General features: G+C 53.2%; 11 protein-coding genes across 11 annotated transcripts; 5 read left to right on the top strand and 6 right to left on the bottom strand.

Annotated features, from left to right (window-relative positions):
* Positions 1-248: 248 nt before the first annotated feature.
* On the bottom strand, positions 249-2,324 carry ASPVEDRAFT_50032 (flavin monoamine oxidase family protein; the record flags this gene model as incomplete). The annotated part of the gene is made up of 1 exon (XM_040814249.1): positions 249-2,324. One exon carries the CDS (start codon positions 2,322-2,324, stop codon positions 249-251), a length of 2,076 nt encoding a protein of 691 aa, XP_040664033.1.
* A 1,106-nt stretch (positions 2,325-3,430) lies between these two features.
* Positions 3,431-4,844, top strand: ASPVEDRAFT_880951 (uncharacterized protein; the record flags this gene model as incomplete). The annotated part of the gene is made up of 7 exons (XM_040818235.1): positions 3,431-3,623; positions 3,670-3,689; positions 3,734-3,770; positions 3,826-3,887; positions 3,941-4,311; positions 4,366-4,464; positions 4,523-4,844. The coding sequence occupies 7 exons, from the start codon at positions 3,431-3,433 to the stop codon at positions 4,842-4,844; spliced, it is 1,104 nt and encodes a 367-aa protein (XP_040664032.1).
* Positions 4,845-5,679: 835 nt separating this feature from the next.
* ASPVEDRAFT_37713 (uncharacterized protein) lies at positions 5,680-7,629 on the top strand. The gene has a single exon (XM_040811558.1). It carries the CDS (start codon positions 5,753-5,755, stop codon positions 7,586-7,588), a length of 1,836 nt encoding a protein of 611 aa, XP_040664031.1. The 5' UTR covers positions 5,680-5,752; the 3' UTR covers positions 7,589-7,629.
* A 70-nt stretch (positions 7,630-7,699) lies between these two features.
* Positions 7,700-9,923, bottom strand: ASPVEDRAFT_37711 (cytochrome P450). The gene is made up of 2 exons (XM_040811557.1): positions 8,718-9,923; positions 7,700-8,671 (listed from the first exon to the last, which is right to left on the bottom strand). The coding sequence occupies exons 1-2, from the start codon at positions 9,772-9,774 to the stop codon at positions 8,103-8,105; spliced, it is 1,626 nt and encodes a 541-aa protein (XP_040664030.1). The 5' UTR covers positions 9,775-9,923; the 3' UTR covers positions 7,700-8,102.
* Positions 9,924-10,915: 992 nt separating this feature from the next.
* On the top strand, positions 10,916-12,875 carry ASPVEDRAFT_37710 (CFEM domain-containing protein). Its single transcript, XM_040811556.1, has 9 exons — positions 10,916-11,217; positions 11,262-11,397; positions 11,451-11,629; positions 11,675-11,711; positions 11,756-11,823; positions 11,882-12,145; positions 12,192-12,310; positions 12,356-12,423; positions 12,468-12,875. Exons 1-9 carry the CDS (start codon positions 11,137-11,139, stop codon positions 12,788-12,790), a joined length of 1,275 nt encoding a protein of 424 aa, XP_040664029.1. The 5' UTR covers positions 10,916-11,136; the 3' UTR covers positions 12,791-12,875.
* Positions 12,876-12,913: 38 nt separating this feature from the next.
* Positions 12,914-14,047, bottom strand: ASPVEDRAFT_185629 (isocitrate lyase/PEP mutase family protein; the record flags this gene model as incomplete). The annotated part of the gene is made up of 3 exons (XM_040808954.1): positions 12,914-13,475; positions 13,531-13,586; positions 13,641-14,047. The coding sequence occupies 3 exons, from the start codon at positions 14,045-14,047 to the stop codon at positions 12,931-12,933; spliced, it is 1,008 nt and encodes a 335-aa protein (XP_040664028.1). The 3' UTR covers positions 12,914-12,930.
* A 232-nt stretch (positions 14,048-14,279) lies between these two features.
* Positions 14,280-16,606, bottom strand: ASPVEDRAFT_25157 (uncharacterized protein; the record flags this gene model as incomplete). Its single annotated transcript, XM_040809747.1, has 3 exons — positions 14,280-15,073; positions 15,123-15,985; positions 16,029-16,606. 3 exons carry the CDS (start codon positions 16,604-16,606, stop codon positions 14,280-14,282), a joined length of 2,235 nt encoding a protein of 744 aa, XP_040664027.1.
* Positions 16,607-16,839: 233 nt separating this feature from the next.
* acoC (aconitase family protein) lies at positions 16,840-19,103 on the bottom strand (the record flags this gene model as incomplete). Its single annotated transcript, XM_040806160.1, has 4 exons — positions 16,840-17,144; positions 17,191-17,297; positions 17,345-17,464; positions 17,509-19,103. The coding sequence occupies 4 exons, from the start codon at positions 19,101-19,103 to the stop codon at positions 16,840-16,842; spliced, it is 2,127 nt and encodes a 708-aa protein (XP_040664026.1).
* On the bottom strand, positions 19,089-20,207 carry ASPVEDRAFT_123802 (uncharacterized protein; the record flags this gene model as incomplete). The annotated part of the gene is made up of 1 exon (XM_040806119.1): positions 19,089-20,207. A coding segment is annotated over one exon (1,119 nt), but the record flags the coding sequence as incomplete, so codon positions are not given.
* Positions 20,208-20,625: 418 nt separating this feature from the next.
* Positions 20,626-21,701, top strand: ASPVEDRAFT_37708 (2EXR domain-containing protein; the record flags this gene model as incomplete). The annotated part of the gene is made up of 1 exon (XM_040811555.1): positions 20,626-21,701. A coding segment is annotated over one exon (958 nt), but the record flags the coding sequence as incomplete, so codon positions are not given.
* A 30-nt stretch (positions 21,702-21,731) lies between these two features.
* Positions 21,732-23,608, top strand: ASPVEDRAFT_147513 (fungal specific transcription factor domain-containing protein). The gene is made up of 3 exons (XM_040808123.1): positions 21,732-22,074; positions 22,130-23,022; positions 23,073-23,608. Exons 1-3 carry the CDS (start codon positions 21,744-21,746, stop codon positions 23,484-23,486), a joined length of 1,638 nt encoding a protein of 545 aa, XP_040664023.1. The 5' UTR covers positions 21,732-21,743; the 3' UTR covers positions 23,487-23,608.
* The last annotated feature ends 53 nt before the right edge of the window (positions 23,609-23,661 follow it).

Raw genomic sequence — 23,661 nt, 5'->3', positions numbered from 1 at the left:
CACAAGTCTGTCTTGCATTGACAGTGGAATTGGCGTGCGCAGGAAGCGCCGATCAATGAGGACCGTGGGCGAGATAGAGGGGCAGTGATGATCGTGAGAGGATTTTTATCTAATAGCATTATTTGTTTCACTGATTGATTAAGATAGGGACGTCTAAAGGAATTGCAAGTGAGGTGGCCGTCTATCATGCCGGGTATACTCTCATATTGCCTATTCTATACTGTTTCAGCTTCAATCCAGCTATCCAGTTACAGCTTTATCCACCTCCCCATCCACTTCTCATTCAACTCCTTCGCCTCATCCACCAGCCCAAGCTCCAGGAGCAGCTGCACAGACCCACGCACAGAAGAATGCAGCGACGAGCTCACCCACGCATGCGTTGGCGCCGTATGCTCCCCAATGAAGATCGTGTTATGCTCCGTGTTATGATAAGCCGGGATATAGAGCTTATGCTGCTCAACATCCGGCCGACACCACGCCGTCGCGGTATGCTCATCCTGCAACCAGCAAAGCCGCTCATAGTCGCCCGTGTACAGCTCCCTCGCCTGCTCCCCGTGCAGAGACACAATGGAATCAAGAACCGTCTGCACGTGCTCCTCGTCGGAGAAACTCACGAAGCGGTCGCTCCAGTCCCCACCGCGGTAGTGCATTATCAGGCCCGGGCGAGACTCGTTGAGCCCGTAGACGGGGTAGTATAGGGCGCCGACGGGGTCGCTGGGGGGTTTGGAGTAGCCGCCGAAGATGGGGCGGGGGCCCTTTTCCCAGAAGCGTTCGCGGAAGAGCAGGGCGACTTTGCAGGCGGATGCGAAGCGCAGGCCGGCTTCGCTGGTGGCGCGGGAGAGAACGGAGGAGAATTTGGGGAGGTCCATGAAGCGGGTCTGGGTGAATGGGACGGCCATGATGGTGTAGTCGTAGTCTTTGGACTCGTAGGTGCGGTTCGTGACGCTGGGATACCATGAGAGACGGGTGCGTGTGGTGTTGTTAGGGCCTGGTACGGTCTCTAGCTTGCGGATCTGGCGGTTGAGGGTGAGTCTGTTCCTGACATGGGGGAGGAAGGCATCAGAGAGACGATTGAAGCCTCCGTCGATGCACAGCCAGTTTGTCTCTCCGAGGGCTTCTTTGGTGCCATCCAGGCCCAGGTTGGAGTTGTGGTGCAGCTCGTCCCAGAAAACGTCGTAGTCGGAGGATGTCCAGATCTCGTCGGTGACGTTCTCGCTAGCTTTGAAGACGTGGCGCATCATGGCCTGCTCGCTCCAGTCGTCTAGGCCCTCGTCCATGGCGGTTTTGTGGGCTCGCCAGACGTCCTTTTGCAGGGACTTGAGAGTGGTTTCGTTCTTGAGGATGAGGTCCATCCGGTTCTCGGTGTTGTGATACTCTGCGGTATCGATATCAGAAGCCTCACTCAGGCTTGAGTCTGCCTCAATCTCAGCGCGAGTGGGAATACGCCCATCGGGGTGTCGAAGCGTGTCCTGGGCAATCAATTCGTTGGGATGGTGCTGGATCCAGGGGATGAAGTCGACCTTCCACTTGGAGTCGTTCTTGTTCATGTCGTTGAGGGTGTGGGCCAGCTGGAAAGTCAACTCGTGGTCGGTGTATTTGAGTGTCTCGTTGTTGTCCTTGTAGGTCACAGAGTGTGGAAGTCTCATAGGGCCCATCTCAGCCCATTCATCTGTGTCCGCCATATATCGCGTCCGGAAGCGACCTCCAACGCGCTCACTAGCTTCGATGATTTCCCAGTTATGGATACCAACGCTATCCAGCATCAGCCCGGTTGCAAGGCCAGAAACACCTGCGCCGACAATGGCAATCTTTGCGTGCTTGGACGAGTTTCCGGATGCAACACCACCAGTGGAATCTGTCTTCTTCTTGATGGCAGCTACTCCGTCGAACCAGGCTCCCAGCGCGTCAAAGTCTTTCAGCAGGGGATTGTCCAGATCGGCAACGGATCGCTTCTTTGCCTTTCGGGTCAGATGCACGGGCTCGCTTTTACCCAGGATAGTAGACTGCGCTCCGTATACGTAGATACAGTTGCTTGCCTGTGCATCCTCGGGAACTGCCCAAGCAAGTCGCTGCGGAGGCTGTCCGCGGACATTGAAACTGGCAATAGTATGCTGGGTGGAGTTAGGGTTCGAACAGGGGGCATACACAGCCCTGATGGCACTCGGCGGACTGTCAAGCCAGTTCAAGTGGACATTTGCCAGTTCACCCGGATGGACTGATTTCGAGGTCGACACTTGAACTATGCCTTGGTCCTGCGGTCTGCTGAGCACTGAGTTTGCCTGGCCCAGCAGCAGGGCTGCGCTGACAATGGCCTTGAACCCCATGGCTAACTTGCCTGCGGACTTTTTTTTACGAGGACTACCCTGATTTATAGCTCTCGGCGCCGATCTACAGGTGCAATTTCTGCGGCGGTCCTCGCTGTTTTTTGGGGACCCTGCAGGCTGCAGAAGTCGTGCGTGATCGTCATACTCTGCTGTCAACTGATCGATATTCTGCTGCAACGCACTGCAGCGAGCTTTTGACATCCAACGGTGTCAACTATTATGTAGGTCTATTTGACAGGCTTATTTAACATCCAAAATATTACGTATAACAATATACAAGACATAAGGCATACTTATCCTGCATCAACACAGGTTTCCCACACGGTGCCATTCCATTTCCTCTTTAGGCAGTGATGCTCAGAAGTCGGATTGACAACCCCACGCCAGAGTACCTTCTTGGCTCATCAAGCACTCAAGCGGCAGTCTAAGCTCATCTGGGCACCACACATGCATAAATAAAGGTTCCTTCTGGACTTCTTCTACATGCCTGGTCTTTTCCATGTTTAACCCACAAATTGGTGTCTTGGGGCATGAGCCTGCTGGTTAGGGAAGGCCACTCGCACCTTCCCTGTTGATTCAGATATAAATAGCCCAGTCGAGGAAGGAACGACATGCGGACTAGGAAGGAGACTTCTCTGACAAAGAATACAGTCGTCTATGGTAACTCCTTTATGTCCCGTGCCCGACTGCCAGACGCGTGTCCGCCACGTTGATGATGAGCCTCAACCACGGTGATGACTGCACATGTCCAAATTTCCAATGATAATGACCCATAGAATAGTAATTCTGCCTATTGAGTTCATATTTGGTTCTCTTGTGCAACAAGACGGGCATATCCCAACCAGCTCGAGAACAAAGACTGGGCAGTGGTGCCAAGGCACTTCAAAGAGAACTCATGTTTGGTAGAAATACTCCTATTGATCCCCGAATCCGTCGTGGATAGCTTCTAGTGGCGTCGCAGGGGTCCTTATCATTGTTTTGTGCATGTAGCGGGTTGTAGATATCGTGGTTTAAGATGCTGCCATTACCACCCGTAGTTTCATCTTTAGTATATTCCCGTGTTAACACTCGAATCTGTCTATACAGTAACCTGGATTTTCGGTAAAATGGAACTACCGCTTAATCAACAGCCTGCTACGCCGCCGCCGCCGGGCTTCAAGACCAACTTTGTCGATCCTCCTTCACAACAGCCAGCGATTATAGCGATGTCTGCTGTCTTCATATCCCTTATGCTGCTGGCAGTGTCAGTGCGAGCCTACACGCGGACGCTCATCTTGAAGTCCTGGGGTTGGGATGATAGTAAGTATTTGCATTCCTATCTAGTTGCAAGACTAATCTTCTACAGCAACGTGCATTTTTGCAGTCGTGAGTAAACGTCAGACTAGAATGAACAAATCTAACACGAATAGATCGGATCACTCGCAAACTTGGGCAGCTTCATGAAACGTAAGACACCAGCCCTAACCATATACCCCGCTGACAAAAAAAGTCCTCGACTTAGGACTCGGCCTGCACATGTGGGATATCCCAGTGACGGTATTCATGAGCGATTCCAACGGCCGGGTACGTCTCTGAACTAGCCCTCGAAAAAATACATATTAATGTGAACAATCCAGTTCCTCGCAGCAGGCATCACATACCCCTGGACCGTGGGCTTCACCAAGATCTCCATTCTCCTTTTGTACAAGCGTCTCTTTCCCGTCGCGAAAATGAAAATCGCCATCTGGGTCGGCATCGCCGTAATCGGTACACTATATGGAGCATTCATCATCATGTCCGCCGTCAACATCGGGATATGCGTGACCGTGGGACCGGACATCAGCCCGTTCTGCGACTTTGTCCATACGGGGTCCGTGATCTGGCAAACTGCTACTAATGTAGTTACAGACTTTTATCTGGTGATTTTGCCTATCCCGCAGGTTTTGAAGTTGAAGCTGTCCAGGAAGAAGAAGGTCGGGCTTTGTTTGACCTTTGCCAGTGGACTTGGGTACGACCCTCCTCTCCCTTGTTATTTTATATGGTTGACCTGGAAATACGATAGTGCCTGCGCCGCAAGTATCGCCCGCCTCATCATCAGCGTCAAGAACCTATACGGCGGGTGGGACGTGATGTGGGTATCCGGTGAACTGGCTCTATACTCGTAAGCCTACACCCACAACACACAAGCAGTAAACCGATAAACTGAACTAAACTGCCAGAATCGCCGAAGTCAATATCGGCATTATCGTCGCCTGCGTCTTTACCTTCCCCGTCTTCTTCACTAAACTCCTCGAATCTAAAGTCTGTGGCAAGCTCAGGTCTTCGCTTGGTCTCTCGGGACAGGGCTCCGGATCGTCTTCTGTTCTACCAATTCGGGAGAGACATACAATTAGGGCTGTGGGGCCTGGAGTGTCTGGGAAAGGAGATTTGGATAAGCGGCATATTTTCTATGAGAGGGAGGTTGAGTGGAGTGTGCATTCTGGGCAGTCGACGCTGGTGTCGAGGTTGACGGAGAATGATCTTAAGAGGGAAGTGGTTTAAGATATATTGTATATTTATCTTGAATGTTAGATAGAGGCTTTTGATTTCTTGTTTATTCTTGGTTGGCGTTCCTCTATAGAAGAATACTCGGATGGATATCGACTGGAACTGCCCCATGAGGGAAACCCAGGAAGGAGACTGTACATTCAGCAATAGTCACACCCATAAGCGGGGAATTTACATAGAGCGAGCTCCGTAGAGTCAAACTAAGAGGGCCAAGTATTCATCCACATGGCAAGAGTTACGTGCAAGAGGCACCAAGACACAGCTCCGTATATCGCCTGATCTCTTCTTGCCCAAATCCAAGGATACGAGCCAGGTCTACTTCCCCACTTTCATACTCGAGTAGTTCTGCCGCAGTTTACCCGGACAGCTGCTAACATGGGACTAGGAGGTGACTCAATATACAGGCCGGTCCCACAAACAACCCAAGTTGGAGTAAATCGGCACTCCCCACATTCGATCTTGGCCCGGGGAATGCAGGGTTCCCCAGATCAACCCTCCATCTCTGCAGAATCGATCTGGGGTTTCAGGAAATACCAACAGCTTAGGGGGAGGTGATATGTGAGACAGGTTCATTAAGATAGAGGTATACACATGACAACAGCCTCTTTCTATGGTATGGCAATGGTCGGGTCTCCAGATCACTCAACCAGTAGTGCCTCGGTACAGAACGCAACGAGCACTTGCCAAGGTGCACTGTTAATTTGAATATGCCGTCGTCCCCGCAAATAAATCGACGTTGTAGCGTCGGCACTGTAATGTGGACATCCGATGTGGGACGGAAGGCTTCGGCTGAATGGCGGTGGTTACTGCGTGGCTTTTCTTTAAATCCGGGAATCCCGCAGTAGAAGTTGGTTCGTAGACTGGTTGTTTAATAGAGATTTATTTTGTGGCAATTCTTGACCATGCGGTTGAATTCAACAGTGATAGCCCTAACAGCCCTGACCTCAGGCTGTCTCGGGCTGGCCATCAAGAACCATGAAGACCATCCCATCTACAAAGATCCCTCATACTCCGTCGACGACCGCGTCCAAGACCTCCTGCACCGCATGACAATCGAAGAAAAGGCCGGACAGCTCTTCCACGCCCGTCTATCCGAAGGGCCGCTCGACGATGCAGGCGAGGGAAACAGCACAGACACGATGATCGGGAAGCACATGACGCACTTTAACCTCGCCAGCGACATCACAAATGCCACTGCCACTGCCGAATTTGTGAACCGGGTCCAGAAACGGGCGTTGCGGACCAGGCTCGGGATTCCGGTTACCCTGTCCTCTGATCCTAGGCATGCATTCACGGACAATGTGGGCACGGGGTTCCAGGCTGGTGTGTTTTCACAGTGGCCTGAGAGTCTGGGTCTTGCAGCCTTGAGGGATCCTCAGCTTGTGAGAGAGTTTGCGGAAATTGCAAGAGAGGAGTACCTGGCTGTTGGTCTTCGCGCTGCGCTGCACCCGCAGGTCGATATATCCACAGAACCTCGCTGGGCCAGGATCAGCGGGACCTGGGGCGAGAACAGCACATTAACCAGCGAGCTCATCACCGAGTATATCAAGGGATTCCAGGGGAACGACGGTAAACTGGGCCACAACTCCGTCAAGACGGTCACGAAGCATTTCCCCGGCGGTGGACCGATGGAGAACGGCGAAGACTCGCACTTTGTATACGGCAAGAACCAGACATATCCTGGCGACAACTTCGACGAGCACTTGATCCCTTTCAAGGCAGCGCTCGCAGCCGGTGCAACGGAGATCATGCCGTACTATTCCCGCCCCATTGGCACAAACTACGAACCCATCGGGTTCTCCTTCAACAGGGAAATCGTCACCGACCTTCTCCGGGGAGAGCTAGGATTCGAGGGCATCGTGGTCACAGACTGGGGGCTCGTCACGGACGGCTATATCGGGACGCAGTATATGCCTGCGCGTGCGTGGGGGGTCGAATCCCTCAGCGAGCTGGAGCGTACAGCCAAGATCCTCGACGCAGGCTGTGACCAGTTCGGCGGCGAGGAGAGACCTGAGCTGGTCGTGCAGCTTGTGAATGAAGGCATCATATCGGAAGAGCGCATCGACGTCTCCGTAGCCAGACTACTGAGGGAAAAGTTCATTCTCGGACTGTTCGATAACCCCTTCGTCGACGTCGCAGCCGCCAACAAGATCGTTGGTCAGGAGGACTTCGTCCAGAGAGGAAGAGACGCGCAGAGACGGTCATATACCCTCTTGACAAACAAGGAGAGTGTCCTCCCCCTATCAGAACCCTCTCGCTCTACCAAGTTCTATATCGAGGGCTTCGACCGCGCATTCATGACCGAGCGCAACTATACCGTCGTCTCCAGCCCCAATCAAGCTGACTTTGCACTCCTCCGGTATAACGCTCCATACGAACCACGCAATGGCTCCTTCGAAGCCAGCTTCCACGCGGGCTCGCTCGCATTCAACGCGACTGAAAAGGCGCGCCAGGCTAAGATCTTCTCTGCCGTGCCTACGATTGTCGATATCGCTCTGGATCGGCCGGCTGTGATTCCCGAGATTGTGGAGCAGGCGCAGGCTGTGCTGGCGAATTATGGGAGTGATAGCGAGGCATTCCTGGATGTGGTCTTTGGTCGGAGTAGTCCTGAGGGTAAGATTCCGTTTGATTTGCCCAGGTCGATGGAGGAGGTTGAAGGGCAGGCGGAGGATGTGCCCTTTGATACGCTGAATCCGGTCTTTAAATATGGGCATGGATTGAGTTATGGAAGTTATTGAGCTTCATTTATACAGTTAGCAATTGACTTGTATACAGCACAATGCAGATATCTCATTGTTTAAACGTTATGCCATGGAAATATGTATATGAACATGCAGGTTCATTGTCCCATGAGACTGGACACCCACCCCTATAACCCGAAGCCAGCAAGCCAGTCCAAGCGCCGGATCCCTAACCAGGAATACGGAGAATAGTCTCGTCTGATACGTCTCAATAATAATATTGTGGCTGACAGCCATCGCACGACGGGACGGAAATTACAGGTCCATAAGCCGCAGCCGCAGCCTCCCAGCTCCACTTCACGCATCCCTTAGTGAAAATTCAAAATCGACAACTTGATTCTGTACCCGTTGGATCGTTGTCGAGGGACTCTGCTGGGCAGTATTTATTGCAGTCCTTGGCAAAGGGGGGGGAGACCTTGGTTTGGGTCATGAAGCCAATACAAAAGTACAATGTCTGACACTGGTTGAAGTATAACAGTACGATATAATTCCAATCATTAGCCAATTCATATTATGTCCGCTCAATCTTGGCCGCCTCTAGAATAGCCGAATGGTCCAGCTCATGCGTGGTGCCAGCCTGCAAGATAACATCTCGCACCCACTCCCCCCTCGGCCTCATCACAGACCTAAACGGCTTGGGCAGTGTCACAAAGCCCTCAGTACAGTCCATGTCATGAACATTGTGTCTGGAACCCGTAGCCTCGTCAACAACCCCAGCCTCGACATCAAACGCCCACAGCATGCGCGCCATCTGGATGAAGAGCTGGTTGCGCGCGATGAGACGCCCCGTACAGATTCTGCGCCCGAATCCAAATCCAATATGCGGCAGGTCTTTCAAGGCTGTGGTGTTGAACCCGCAGATGTCGATGTGCTCTTTGTCGCTGGGCTCGGCGAGCCACCGGTCGGGGATGAAGCTGTTGACGTCCTCGCCGAAGACTTCCTCGTCGCGGGTTATGGCAAAGGCATTGGGCAGGACGGTCGAGTTGGCCGGGATATGATAGCCCATGTACTCGTCGTCGACTTTGGTGGCGTGTGGTACGCCTTGTACGACGACCGGGCGCCAGCGGAGAGTTTCGCTCGCTGTGCTGTTAGTATTATATCTATTTTGTATAGAAAGTGGGCGTACCAATTGCATCAATATAGGCCAGCTTGGGACGGTCCTCGAAGCTAGGCAGACGGTCTTTCCCAACGACCTCGTCCAGCAGCTGCTGCGCCTTCTTGACCCATCGTGAGCCCGAAGTAATCCAAGCAACGATGAACCAGTCCAGCGCAACAGTCGACGTATCCAAGCCCGCATCAGCCAGAATCCCCAGATCAAAGGCAAGCTCTACCTCCGGCATATCCACCGCCTCGGGCGAGTCCTTCATATGCTTGGTGAAGTTCCACCGCCGATTTCGCAGCCCCTTCTTCAAGTTCCCAACATGCAGCTGTCTTTCCAGCTCAAACAGCTCCTCTGCCTCCCTCTTCCACGGCGCCAGAAACCTAGGAAGATAATTCAGCGACGGGAACGAGTCGACTATATATGCGCCGACCTGTCCCGTACGCGCAAACTCCGCCTGCACGCGCTTCCCATCTAACAGCTCCTGCTCATACCCCGTTTGCAGCCGGTACCCATAGTTCAAGCAGTAGATCGTACTAGCCATGGCCCGCTCAAAGTGGTGGTGAAAGTCCACGCCCTTCTCGCCGTACTTATCCCACTCGCCCAGCACATCCCACAGCAGCTGCTGGGACTCGAGGTCCTGCAGAGGCCGGTAGTTGCTTGCAGCGCGCAGGGTCAGCAGCGGGGCCTCCATCTTCTGATGCAGCCGATACTGGTCGTTGTACTGGCGCAGCAGCATGTGCATGCCCCTAGTGACGAGCTCGCCGGCCATGACCATGCGCGGGCGGTCCGAGTAGCGTGCGCTGCGCCGGTTGAGGAGGTCGTGTGCGGCCTTGTATGTGGAGAGGATGACGAGTGGCTGTCCGCCCATGCTGAGGTGCATAACGGGGCCATATTTCTTGCTCCAGTGGTAGAGTTCCAGCCACTGCAGACTCTTGGGGAGCTGGTGGATGTTTCCGATGAGGGGAGCGGGTTTGGGGCCGGGGGGCAGTGGGAGGGAGGGTTGTTTGAGCAGTGAGAGGACCAAGCGGGCAATCACAAAGGCGCTGAGGGCACCGAGAAGATAGGTCGCAATTCCGGCCATTGTTGCAGGTGAGAACTGCTGCAATTGGGATTGCATGCAGGACAGGGACGGGGGGAGTTGGACCAGATGGCTAATTTAAGTACGCAGCTGCTGTGCTGGGACGAACGGTGGATGGGGGTGGCTTCATGCAGCAGAAGCCAATAGCTGCGGAGAACTATTTAATCAGAATGTTCATTGGGCTTGTTGAGATCGAGTCGAGACTCGTTAGGGCTCCTTCGAGCAGAACCATCCCAGACCTGTCTCTGACAGTGGAGTTGACAGGGGTTCGAGCTGAAGCCACGTCCGCTACAGACTCTTGCCTAACGCGTGAAGAGACGAGCAACTGCATTACCGTGTGATGAGACCTTGTGCACGGAGCATTTGGGGCTGTCTTGCTGTCTCCCCGGCAGGCTAATGTATGCTAATGCCTGCAAGTGGGGGCCACGGTTGGCGCACAGCGGAGGAATAATCCATTTTGCTTTTGCTGGAACGGCAAATACGACGCCGTCCGAGCACACGCGGATGCATGGGCGTTGACGAGTCTTATTCGTGCATCGTTGGGATCTGATCTTGCTTTGTGAGCTCGCGATGCCTTGCTTTCGTCACAATCCGGAAGGATTTCACGGACACCTGTCAATTGCTTTTTGGGGATTTTCTTGGCTCTCTCGTCGCACAGAACCTTTGGTACTTTTGTACTGCTTACTTCACTTTGATCAAGTTAATGTCATGGTTGGCTTACTGTCTGGGTCCGATGGGAAGCGCCTGGGCCTTCGCTAAGATCCTTCGCCAGATAGACCCACGTCAAGGCTACGCTTTAGTGCCGAAGCGATTGTCAAACCGATGATAATTACGGAGACAAGCTTGACTAACAGGGCGTTCCGCTTCCTTGGGAGTTTTGCATCGGATAGTTACAGTGGCGTCTTAGGGTTTGGGGATGAGACGAGTCACTGCATCAACGTCGCAAATTATCAGCCAATACCAAGTCCCGTATCATAATACACTGTCTCCTATTACCACTGCACAGGTCCAATTTGCACCATTGCTTCATGCGTTGGGGCAACGGTCCGTGTGGGGGCTGTCAGATGCTGTCAGTGTCATATGCGGCGGATTCCGAATTGACCCATACGATTATCATAATAGAATCCAAAAGTAGAAGCAAAATAAAAAGAAATTGGAAGGATCTTCAACGGCGACCGGTCCGCCTTCGAGCGCCATCCTGACCAGCCTGCCGTCGAGGCCTGCAGCCTGGCCCCTGTCCGTGGGGGAAATACCGTACTGCGTACATATAGCCAAGGTCCCAGGTCCAAGGGCCTGGTTCTAGTTCTGTTCCTCTACCTTTGTGTGCCTTCATAACAGGAAACAATCATTCCCAGCAAGGATACAATGCGGTTAGTAGTGTGGTCTGCATATGCGGTGGCAGCTTTTGCTGCTGCCGTCGGAGCACAGACGATGCCTGACTGTGCGGTATGAGCCCCAATTCTGACCCTACTGCCTCTAACATGAGCTAGGCCGACTGTCTTGTAAAGGGTCTGGAGGACTCAACATGCTCGCCTACAGACTCTGAGTGTATCTGTGCCGACGCGGTGTTGATGGAGAACGTCCAGGCCTGCTCAATGCTGGCCTGCACCGTCGTTGAAGGACTCAGTATGTCAATTCCTTCTATTCAGTGTATTAACCACTCAGCTAACTGACTGCAGAGGCTTCTAATGCCACGGCCACGCTCTGCCACTGGCCCGTCCATGACAAGAGACTCGTCGCCCCTATCGCTACAGCCGTTACTGGAGTCATAGCCCTGGCGTTTATTCTCGTCAGAGTGAGCGACTGCGTTTCGAAGAATGAATACAAGTGGGCTGATCTGTGTGCTGTTCTTGCATTTGTGAGTACATACTGCCGTCTACAATGAAAATAACTAACCGGTTAGATCTTTTCCCTACCTATGGACATTTTCGAATTTTTCAGTGCGTTCCCACCACCCTTGAGTTAAGATGTACTAACAGATCAGTGATGGGCTCTGGTATGGGAAGGGATGTTTGGACGTTGACACCGACACAGATCACCAACACAGCCAAGGTGAGCGTCGACCACAAAGCGGGCTTGAATATAGATTAATATAGGCTGATTCTCACAGTATACTTGGGTCACCCAAGTATGGTATATCCCAGCCATCATCCTAACCAAGGTGGCCATTGTGTCCTTCTTCATGCAAATCTTCCCAGGACCCCGGTTTCGACTGCTATGCCAGGGCACTATCATCCACTGCTTCCTGTTCATGATATCAACGTTTATTACAGAGATTCTGTCCTGCATCCCGGTAGAGGACGCCTGGACGAACTGGAGAGGCGAGTCGAATGCAATATGCTACGATAACAGCGCCTTCTGGTGGGCTCATTCGGTAAGACTGTCCAAGATATACAGACGACGTCTCGCTAACCCTGCAGGCTATCAACATCGCCACGGACCTATGGGTCCTCGGACTCCCAATCCCAATGCTCTGGGGTCTCCAGCTCAAGCTAAAGAAGAAGATCTATCTAGTTCTCATGTTCAGCGTCGGCATCGTGTACGTATCCCCGTCACCCTTTCTAGTCTACGCTGACACCCCTAGTATCACCGTCATCAGCATCGTCCGGTTCTCTGGTCTGCTGAAATACTCCACGACAACAAACATTACCTGTGAGACTTCCCATTTTATCTACTAGACCAAGCTAACGGAATAGACAACAACGTCATGGTAGCAACATACAGCGTCATCGAGTGCAACGTGTCGATTATGTGCTGCTGCATGCCCGCCCTCCTGTCCACCCTCCGCCGCGGCTTTCCCACCGTATTCGGCAGCACCGGTCCTTCTCCCAGCTACAACAGTGCCCCGTTCTCTGGCAGCAACGGCATCCATAAGGAGGTCACGCATAAGGTCACTTATATGCCGCGTGACGGGACCTCGGATGATGCTATTGAGCTGGTGGATCGGGATGGCCGTGAGGGGGAGACTGAAACACATGTCGAGGGAAATGGCACTGATACTGGGAGGAGTAAGTGGTAGATACTCAGGGGTAAAAATATATTTCCTTGAACTCTTTCGGTATATATATTTTCTAATAATTAATTGTTATATCATTCTTTATCCATTTCTGTCAAAAGTATAATACCGTCATTCATTTGCATAACCCTACCCTAGAAATACTACCACTGATACCCCCTACTCCCCGTCGTCGAGCCCTCATACTGATATCTCTCCTCAACCTCATAATACTTGTTAAACCCAACCCCTTCACACACCTCCTCATACCCCAGCACAACCGGCGGTCCACCGACCAAGAAGCTGTCTTTAATCCCCTCCAGCGCCTCCCTCACACTCCTCAACTTCGCAGCCACAAGCGTCCACGGATACGCAACAGCACTATACCCAATCTCCCCCAGCTCCTTGGCCGAAACATTCTCCGTCTTGCCTCCCTCGATGATATTCCCGAAGACAGGGAAATCCAGGTCCGTACGCAGCCTCGCCATGGTCTCTTTATCAGGCAGTGCTTCAACAAAGACACAGTCCACGCCGATGGCAATAGCCTCACGAGCCCGCGTCAGTGCCTCGTCGTATCCGTGGATGAACGAGTCTGTCCGTGCCAGGATCCAGATGTCTAGCCCTTCGTTTCGGGCGTCGACTGCTGCGCGCCACCGTGCGTATGCTTCGGACCGGCTTACCACGGACTTACCTTTTGTATGCCCGCATCCTACTTTGTTAGTTCGTAGTATACTCTCAGCGTTATTATAACAAGGAAAACAAACGTTTAGGCCAGGTCTGGTCTTCAATCATAACCCCCGCTGCACCTGCGTGTGCGAACCTAAACAAACAACATTAGATATCTAACCATGTTATATTAGATAGGAGTACAAACCCCTGCACAGTCCTCCTAACATTCATCGGCCCTCCATACCCCGTATCCCCATCCGCCAGAACAGGCACATCAACAGCACGCACAACCTCCTGGATCCGGGCCGCGACTTCCTGGAAGGCAATGTACCCTGTGTCGGGCAGGGCGAGCGAACTCGCCATTGCGTACCCGGCCAGAAACACAACTGGGAAGCCGGCGTCCTGACACAGTTTCGAGGTCAGGGCATCGTAGCTGCATACATGGGCGAGGATCTTGGTTGGGTCGGTGTGCGCGTCTAGGACCATCGTGCGTAGACGGGAGGCTTGTAGGCTGGGGAGACGGCCGCGGGTGTTTGGGAATGAAGGGGAGTTGTTTGATGGAGGGGGGAAGGAGAAGGGGTAGGGGGTGCGGTTGACGATTGATTTGGACATGGTTGATATGGATGATACAGAAATTGATTGGGGGATTGCAGTAGTAGATTCAAACGAGGTGATTGAATGGCTTTATATATAATTCTCTCTCCGATATACATAGAGACAGGAAGCTCCGACTTCGGCGATGTAGTAAAGATATCCTGATATAGTTGCCGATACTTCGGGTACAAGCGGCATCTACACCTGCATTCAGCCTTGGCTTAATCTAGTGTTGCAATATCTGTACCGGCTAATTCGCCATATCTACATCATCAACGAGTGGCAAATTCCACAGAAAATCCAGCGAGTCCAGCTCCAGGCCTAGAGAAACACCCTCCCCGTGCCCACCACTATTGCTCGAAAATGGCGCGATATTAGGATCAAACGGACGTGCCCACCAGTCTTCACTAGAGATCTGATCCAAGCCTGCGTACTGCGTCCAGTTAATACTCCCTGCATCCGATGACAGCCCTAGCGAGTCGTCCTGCTGCCTTTGGTTTACAGATGGAGTAGGCTGATATGCAGTGACAGATGCAGTCGTCCCGGCATTGTTCATTGAGCCACCAGGGAGAACGAAATTGGCTCGAAACCGCGCCACATGTTTCTCCAGGAGCGTCGCATATCGCAGGGAAAAGTCCATATCGTCCGTGCCGGAGGACCGCAAGGCCACTATACACCGATCCAACGTATCCAGTGAGACTTGCAGGTCCGCATGGCGCGCACCCAGACTAATCGCCTTTAAAAGGAATATGGAAGAGGAGGTGATGCAGACTAGTGTCCTCAAGGGGGCGTAGCGCAGTCGGCCCTCTGAGGCCATTGACGTGGCTATCTCGAGTACGCTGCGGCTGCTGCTTACGAGGTCTTGGATGAATGCATGGTCTTGAGGGGGGATACAGGAGTCCACGCCCTCTAGGGAGTCGTTCAGCTGGGTGGTGGATCGGGCGACGGCTCGCTCGACGACGGCTTGAATTGAGAGGGCATTGGTGCAGGCCTTGAGGTAGTGGAATTCAATGAGGATTACGGAGCTCAAGGCTGGAGGGAGGTCTGCATTTATTAGCATATACAGCATATAAATTATATAAGAGGAGATTACCGGATGCTGCGAACTGCTCGTGCCACTTGTCCAGCGACGGGGAAAAGTGCTGCAGCAAGATCACATACTGGCCAGAGTGCAGCTGCTGCTTGGTATAAGGCATGGACTGGAAGAACATGGCCGACGCAGTCTTCATCAGCCGCGTCAGGTCCGCCCAGAGCTTCATGCAGGCAGACCACTGGGGGTCTTGTGTAGATTCTGGGGAAGCCTGCATGGCTTGCATGTTATCTGGAAGAAGCGACGAGCATCCCATCTTGACAGCCATCTGCGTGACATACACATACAGCAGTCTAGCAGCACGATTATACCGCGCACTCAGCTTCGGATCGCTCGATCCTACTCCGTCAAATATCCCCAACTCATAAGCGAGACTAGTCGCCGCTCCCAGAAGCATCCAGGACATACGCTCAGAACGGCGCGCAGGCTCAAAGACATCCTCGCGCCACCGGATGAGAGGGACGTCTCCGTTGGTGTGCAGTCGATTGCGTCGGTCGTAAGCAGGCGAGATGAGCTCGCCGTCCCACCCTTCTGTGTCCGGGGGAAAGTGGACGGAACGCGGATGCCAGTCAGATATCAGAATGAGGCTCTCGATTGAACCGACAATGCGCGTCTTTGCAGTCGAGTGCTTTTCCTGGCCGAACATTACGCGCCGGATCAGGAGCTCGCAGTACTGCCATAGCCGCTGGTGGATGAAGTGGCTGCGAGATACGCCCCCGGCGCCGGGGAGGATGAAATATCGCGAGGATATGGTGAGCAGTGTGCAGCACAACATGGGCTCTTCCACAATCAGACGGGCGTGATTATCATGATCGCGATAGTCGTCTGTTAACACTGGGGATAGAGGCGCCAAGTATCGATATAACCTACACCATTAGACATACCCCAATCCTATTAATGGACACATACAAGTCAAGATACGTAACGGCCTCCTGGGCAGTAAACCAACCCTGCCGAACAAACCGACATTTGTCCCAGAGATCTAGCACTTCATCACTCGGCTGGGACAGAGCAGACACAGCGACCTGGCCACTCTCCGATACGATGTTTGTGGCTGAATCCGCCTGTGCTGGCACACCCCCCTGAGGCACCTGGGCAGCATCAAAAAGTACATTCAACGCATCACTCGGACGTGTAAAGATCGTCGACATGACTGGGTCAGTCAGCGGCGACTCGTCGGAGCCATCTTGGCCCTGCAGGTTGGTCTCTGTTGCCGAACCACGGCTCCGCTCGGACTGCACAGCATCTCTTTCGGAATCCTCCTGTCGCGGGGTTGACGACATATCATTCGATACTGTGGCACTCTGTCTCGTCCATTTCGGTGCTTCGCGACGCTTCCCCGTGCGTTCTTGCTTCTGGAACAGGCACTCGCGGTGCTCGCGGCGGCATTTGGCACATGGTGGCTCGGATCCTAACACGCAGCGGACTTTCCGGGCGCGACAGCTCAGGCAGGCAACGTAGCCCCGTCGGTAGCTGTTTTGAGGCATGTCGGTGGTAGTAGTGGTGGGTGCAGGGGAGGAAGTCTGGGGAAGACGCGGATATTAACGGCGAGCGGGGATCAGCTGTAATTGCTGGACTGTGATTCGTTGGTCTAGTCTGTTTCTGGCTGATACAATTATCGAGCTGTTAGAGTCTTTTAAGCCTGTTATGATAACAAGAAGTTGGTACATCGTGCATCTACATGGCAAGTTATCGGGATGATCGGTGTAGAGTATATTATCTACCAGCTAATACTACTTTCTTTAACACCATTATATACTTCTCTTCTCCCTCTCTTCGGCTTCGTCAGCTGTCGAAACACTGCGTTTCCAAACTCGGTATACAGCGGCATCACTCCCCCTGCGTCGAGTAATGCCTCCTCGATCTCCGACTGCTCGTATGAAAAGACCTTGTCAATGCCTTCAATCCGGATAGTCTTGCTGTCTTTGTCGATTGTGACTACCGAGCCTTCGTGTACATTGGAATAGAAGTCCTCGTCCTGGAGCTTAACGTTGAACAAGCCCATATTCAACTGGTTCCGCTCGTCTACTTCATTAGCAGCACACCCTATAAAACAGAAAGAGAGACATACAGATAAAGGCAAATCCTTTCGCAATAACAGCTTGGATATTCGATCCCAGCAGTGCCCTCACGGCGTCCTCTCGCGACGACCCGCTGCCGAATCCGTGCTCGGCCACGCTGTACAGTCAGTATAATTCATCTAACAAGAAAAGAAGAGGATATACATGATCTGTGCCCCATTGGCAGCCTTCTCGCGGAATTCAGGACGGAAGTATTGGAAGCAGTGACTCCCAAGGTCGGCATTATCGACACCAGGCATAAACTCTGCCGGAATGATAGCATCGCTGTCCTGTTAGTATCTGCCCTCTATATTCCAGGTTAAACATACGTATCGACATTCTCTGCAAACCGCTGCACCGTCGACCGGACTATCCTTGACTTCCTTGTATCACTAATCCCATCCAGCATGCTCGCCACTGCCCCAGCGCAATCCCCAAGTTCAGGCTCTGGCTCGTGGATCTCCGGTGTGATTCTCACAGAGCTTGAAGCCTTCCAAGTACTGACAAGCTTCGCAAACTTCTTCTTGTCCAGACGATCCAACAACCACCGTGGATCTGTAACCTGCATAGCAAAACTCGATGCCGCAACAGCTGCTGCGCAGGTGATATTCCCAAAACTGCCTTTGCCCATGCGGTTCCTGAAATTGCGGTTCTGAGACGACAGCCAGACTTCGCCTTCGCCCGCCACGTCGACGTCGTTGATGCCCACGCAGTATGAACATCCCGGCGCCCCAATCTCGAATCCAGCCTGTCGGTAGATATCGAGAAGGCCGTGGCGTTCCAGGTTCTTGATAATTGTTAGACTACCCGGTGTGACGCGGCGTTTGCCGTGAGATACTGGGCGGAGTCCACTGCGCAGACCGGCTTCAAGGACGAGAGCGCCGACAATGAGGTCTTCTTCTGTAGTTGTACAGGCACCGATAAAGCAGCCGTCTAGCTTCATTCCTGTCCTTTCAGCCACCGGCACAATATCATCCGGGTTCGGATACAGAGCCATTGTGAGTCCGACCTGCGAGAGGTCAATCGTCCTCTCCTCTGCGTATCTCGCCCCGGGGTCTGCTCGGAAATACAACCCTCCCTCGCGATGATGAGGGTGCGGTCGACGGGCAATCCAGTCCGCAGTGACCTCGTCCGCCTCGAAACAGGCACCCATGCCCCCGAATTCGGTATTCATGTTGGCGATTGCAAACCGCGCGTCCATGGACAGCTCTTTCAGCCCGGGACCGCCGTACTCAACGGCTCGCTGGAAGGTAATTGTATTGCGCTTGAATAGACCCAGAATATGTAGGATGACATCCTTCCCTCCCACGCCGAACGGCAGACTACCAACGAAGTTGATCCGGCACACTTCAGGGACCCTGAACCACGTCTCCCCGGTGACCATGGGCATGACTACATCTGCAGCGCCGAATCCAACAGCGAAAGACCCCATGCTCCCTGCAGAGCATGTATGGGAGTCACTCCCCACAACAATACGGCCCGGCTGGGCCCGGTCTCGCGTGAAATCCGTGTGCATGATGCTGGTGTTCGCGGGCAGGAAATCGACTATCTTGGCCTCGTCGCGGAACCGCTCGGCCTTGCTGATGAGGCCCTGCTGGCGAGGCTGGTGGTTTGTTCGTGGATCGACGGTGTGGTCGACGGCTAGCCAGAGCCTGTCGTTGCGGTAAGGTCGTGGTCTGCCCATCTGGTCGTAGGTCTTTTCCATCCCGGCCCAGAGAAGCTCTGAGGTTATGGTCCAGTCGACCTTGACGCAGATCATTTCGCCGGGGGTTACGTTTGGTTGGGAGAGTCCGACTCCGGCGTGTGTCATGATCTTTTCTATAATGCCCATCGGGCGACGTTTTAGAGATGGGACTGGACTGGATGGGGCGTGTACTGTCCTGCCCGCTGCGATGTCTGCTGAGTTTGCAGCTTCCAGGTACATTTCCAGATTCGATAGCAGCTTTCCCATGAACTGGTCTGGTGTTGCTGTGCCGCCTAGGTCTGGTGTCCGCATATCAGACCCGATCAGCTCTATAGGATCGAGGGTCTGCCTGATCGCCTTGGAGAGCGCGTCTGCCTCGGCACCCAGCCCTAAGCCGGTATCCAGCATCAGGCACACAGCCTGTACAATACCGAGTGGATTCCTTAACTCCCTCTTCATCTTCAGGTCCAATGGCTCAAATACCCCAGGCCCCTTTACCTTGCCAGGTAAGCCTGATACAGCCGCAGACGCAAGCACATCAGACCCAACAATCCCCCCAGCCTGGTCCGACAAGATATCCCCAAACAGGTTCTCCGTAAGCACAATCCCATTCAAACCCGTCGGCTTCCTGGCAAGAACCGCAGCGGCGTTATCAACAAGAACATGATCCAACGACACAGTTGGAAACTCCGTCTCAAACACCTCACTCACAACACTCCTCCACAACCTCCCCGTCGCCATGACATTTGCCTTATCCACCGAATGAACCATCTTGGGCGGGTTAAACTGTAGCGCATACCGCCCAGCTATCCTTGCAAGCCGCTCAATATCACCGCGCGAATACTCCGTCGTATCATATGCATTCCGCCCATTGCCCCCTTCCTGCCTTGCACCGTAGTACACACCACCCGTAAGATCCCGAAAGAAAACAATATCCAGATCCTTGACTGCGTCTGGTTTGTAGATGCCAGAACACGCACTCGTCTCTGCCTCTGCGACTGCCGAACTGGGGAACTGCACTGGCCGGATATTTGCATACACCTCTAATTCCTGGCGGAGGCTCAAGAGGGCTTTCTCAGGCGCGAGTCCGTATGTAGGGTCGTTGCATGCGCAGACTAGAACTGCGTCTGCTTGTTTTGCGGCGCTGAGTGTTGCGTTTGGTAAAGCGCTGCTGTGTCCAGATGCTAGGGCGGCACCGCCGAAGGGGTATTGCTTTGTTTGGAAGGATAGATGTGTTCGAGTCTTTTGGATTGCGCGTAGGAGGTTCTCTGCATGTTTTGCTAGCTGGGGTCCGATTCCGTCGCCGGGGAGGATGGCGATGGTTAGGGTTCTTTGGTCGGGCATGGTGATGTCTGGTCTGGTTAAGGGGATTCAGATGCACACGGGGGGCTTTGAATTGAAGAGGACATCTTGAGTACCGACATCGGCATGCTTTTTGGTTTCTTATTGTATATTCTTCTGTGATATTGAGCTTCGGCCCGTTTGTATCCGCGTCTGTCCGGGTGCATACCTCCATTCAGATCTTGCTGCTAGCCAATTAGACAATATATTATTAAATAGCATACAGTGTATTATTGGTTTAACTACGTCATGTCAACTGTGCTCATTTCAACTTGTAGTATTGTCTTGGATATACATTAACTATACTTATTTTATGCTATGCTGCTTAGTTAAGACGTCGCCCCCAAATTCACAATTGCCCCTCATTCCCGATCGAACACACATATATGTATATACATATTCATACACATCTTAATTTTATAATGACTACAGACTTCCCCCTCTTCCCGTCCCTCCCCCCCGAACTCCAAGACCACATCTGGCACCTGGCCGTGCGCCCCCTGCCAGGCAACCACCACATCCACTCCTTCTACCTGGCAGACCACTACGTCAACAAAGCCACCGTCGGCCAGAAATACCAAGCCGACTTTCTCCACTTCACCGCCGGCAGACACGGATGGAGCCTAGGAGTGCCCCGCGAGGGCAACCGCTCCGCCTACGCCCTAGACATCGGTCTCTGGCACGCCTGTCGGCAGAGCAGAAAGGCCTTACTAAACCACTTCCGGAGTAATAAATACTGGGCTGCACCAATAGACGAGTTCCAGCCATCCCCATCAGCAGAGATAGACGTCTACAACGACAAGCCAAGCTCAAGCTCAATCTCAATCTCGCCAAACACACATACAGGCGTGTACATCGACAGCAACAAGAAAAGGCAATATATCACCATCTTCCCACGGACTGATCTCGTGCACATCCTGGACCCCGTCGACCACTACTGGTTCCACCAGTACGCGGGGGATTATGTGCCGCTGTTTGACGCGCCGGCGCGCGGGTGGGGAGCTGGACAGGGTGGGCCGGGGTTTGTAGGGAGAAATGTTGCGGTGGATTTTGAGCCGAGTTGGGCGGAGAAGATTCCGGGGCCGGTGGCGGATATGATTGATGTGTTGTATACGGAGGCGGTGCGGACGGTGTGGTTTGTTGATTCTCGGTTAAAGCGAAAAATACAACATGGGAGTGCAGGATCTACTCCTGGAATGGTGTTTTATGGGTGGGGGTATAGGCTTGTGGAGGTGAAGAGGGAGCAGCTGTGGTTGTGGGAGATGGACACGCCTGGAAAGACGGCGTTTGACCTGTTCGACCGGTTTGAGAGCGATACGAATGGGCGGCTGGAGGTTGACGACCCGGACCGACTGGGGGTGTTGGCTATCCTATCATAGTCATAATATATATACAGTATCTATAGAGAGTATAGATAGACCGGGTATCATCGGAACCGGCCCGGCGTCGGATCGGGGAAGATCGCTAGTCTGGGGTATACCCACAATCAATTTAATATCAATTCATATCAATTCATATCAATTCAAAGTCTTCTTCACAATGGCCTCCAACGCCCACCAGGTCTTCCTGCAGGCCTACGACATCTTCTTCCGCCACTACCACAACAAGCCCTACACGCTCTTCCACCCCGACCTGTTCCGCCGCAAGATCGACCAGCGCCAGGTCCCCCAGTACCTGCAGTTCGCCTTCATCGCCACCGCCGTGCGCTTCTCCTCGCAGCTGCAATGGAAGCAGCGCAAGCAGAAGACCATCGACGGGTACGCCCAGGGCTCGTGGGAGATGATCATGTCGTCGCCGGACGGGCTGGGCGATGGGTCCGATGTTTCTGTTATCCAGGCTCTGGCACTGCTGGCTATTATTGATGCAACTGGTATGTCTATTCACGTAAGTTAGACGAAGTATTAAATATTAACTATTAACTACAGCCGGTCGACGACGCGCCGCCTGGGTCAAGATTGGCATGGCCGTGCGCATCAGCCAGGACCTGCAGATGATGCTAGAGCCAGACGAGAGTCTTCCTGCTGCAGAACGCGAGGAACGACGCGGGATATTCTGGTCGCTGTTTCTCGTCGACCGGTTTATCTGCTGCTCCTTTCGACGTCCACCGGCGATTAAAGTCGCGGACTGCCGGCTGAAGCTCCCCGTTGACACACCCATTCAAGGCCCTCAGTCAGCACTCACGATAGTAGAGCTGCTAGACGCAAAGACGCGCTCAAGACCAGACAAAGTCGTCGGACTATCTGGCCTCAGCGTAGGGTTCACAGCCCTGCTTGGCCGCACGATCGACTACATGATGAACAGCGAAGCAACCACTGTCGAACCATGGCACCCTGACTCCGACCACACCAGCATCTACACCAGTCTTGAATCGTTAAAAGAAATGGCCGACACATACGCTCCGTCCCAGGACCAAGGCCAGAGCATCCAGCTCCCTCAAACCGACCGCACATCCCACTTCGTCCTCTCTCTGACCCTCTACCACCTCACCCACTGCATCCTCAGCCACCCATTCCTACTCGGCATGAAACGAAACGCATACCAAAACGAGGCCACCCCAACGCCCTGGTTCGAAGAACAGCACGCTTCATGCTGGGGCCACGCCCAGGCCCTGACGATGCTGGTCGTCGACGCAAAGGCAGCCGGGTACATGCTCGCGCCGTCATTCTATAGCTACTGCGCCCTTGTCGCAGGGACAGTCCACGCCATCCTCCTGCACGGCGAAGATAAACCGGCCAGTGAGCGGGCAGCAAACTATCTCCGCGCGTCGCTGGACTACTTTTCCGAGATCGAGGAGATGTGGCATAATTCGTTTATCATGGTATACCACCACCCACTTTTGTAACATAGAAACATGCTGATGTTATATAGGCTGACGCCCTGCGCTTCTTCACGAACCGCTGCGTCCGGTATAGCGCTATTCTGCTAGGACCAGCTGAGAGGTTCGCCCAACTCACAGAGACAGATATCACCGTCCTTCGCGCGGTGCTGGATTACTGGACCATGATGGACCCGCGCAATCCCGTTTCGGAACTCAGCTTGTTGAACATCGACTGTTTTGCGCGTGATTCGGATAATAAAAGAGAGAATGCGCCTTCCCTTACACCCGACGACACGACAGAGGGCTCGGAGACGTCCAAGGAGAATAGTTGTAATGATACTGTCGACCCAAGCCGTGTTCTGCGGGATTTTCCGCTGTCGATGTCGTCGCCTTTGGCTGAGTCTGGGGACGAGGCTGGGACGGAGTTTTCGAGGTGGGATTGGGATAATGAGTTGGATTCTTGATGTTATGGAACATATACAGTATATACAGTGCAAGTAGTAGACAGGAAAGAACCCTATTGGAACGGTTAATCAGAGTGGGGCAGCAATCCCACCTCTTCAGTCTTTCCTTCTGCCTCAATTACCAGATAACTATTTATATCCCTCTCCCCAGTTCTCCAGGTATACAGCAATGACA

The sequence above is a fragment of the Aspergillus versicolor genome, assembly GCF_001890125.1.
Source record: "Aspergillus versicolor CBS 583.65 unplaced genomic scaffold ASPVEscaffold_2, whole genome shotgun sequence".
Taxonomy (NCBI): Eukaryota; Fungi; Ascomycota; class Eurotiomycetes; order Eurotiales; family Aspergillaceae; genus Aspergillus; species Aspergillus versicolor.
The sequence above is the reverse complement of the archived record's forward strand: the minus strand, read 5'-3'. Positions and strand labels throughout refer to the sequence as shown.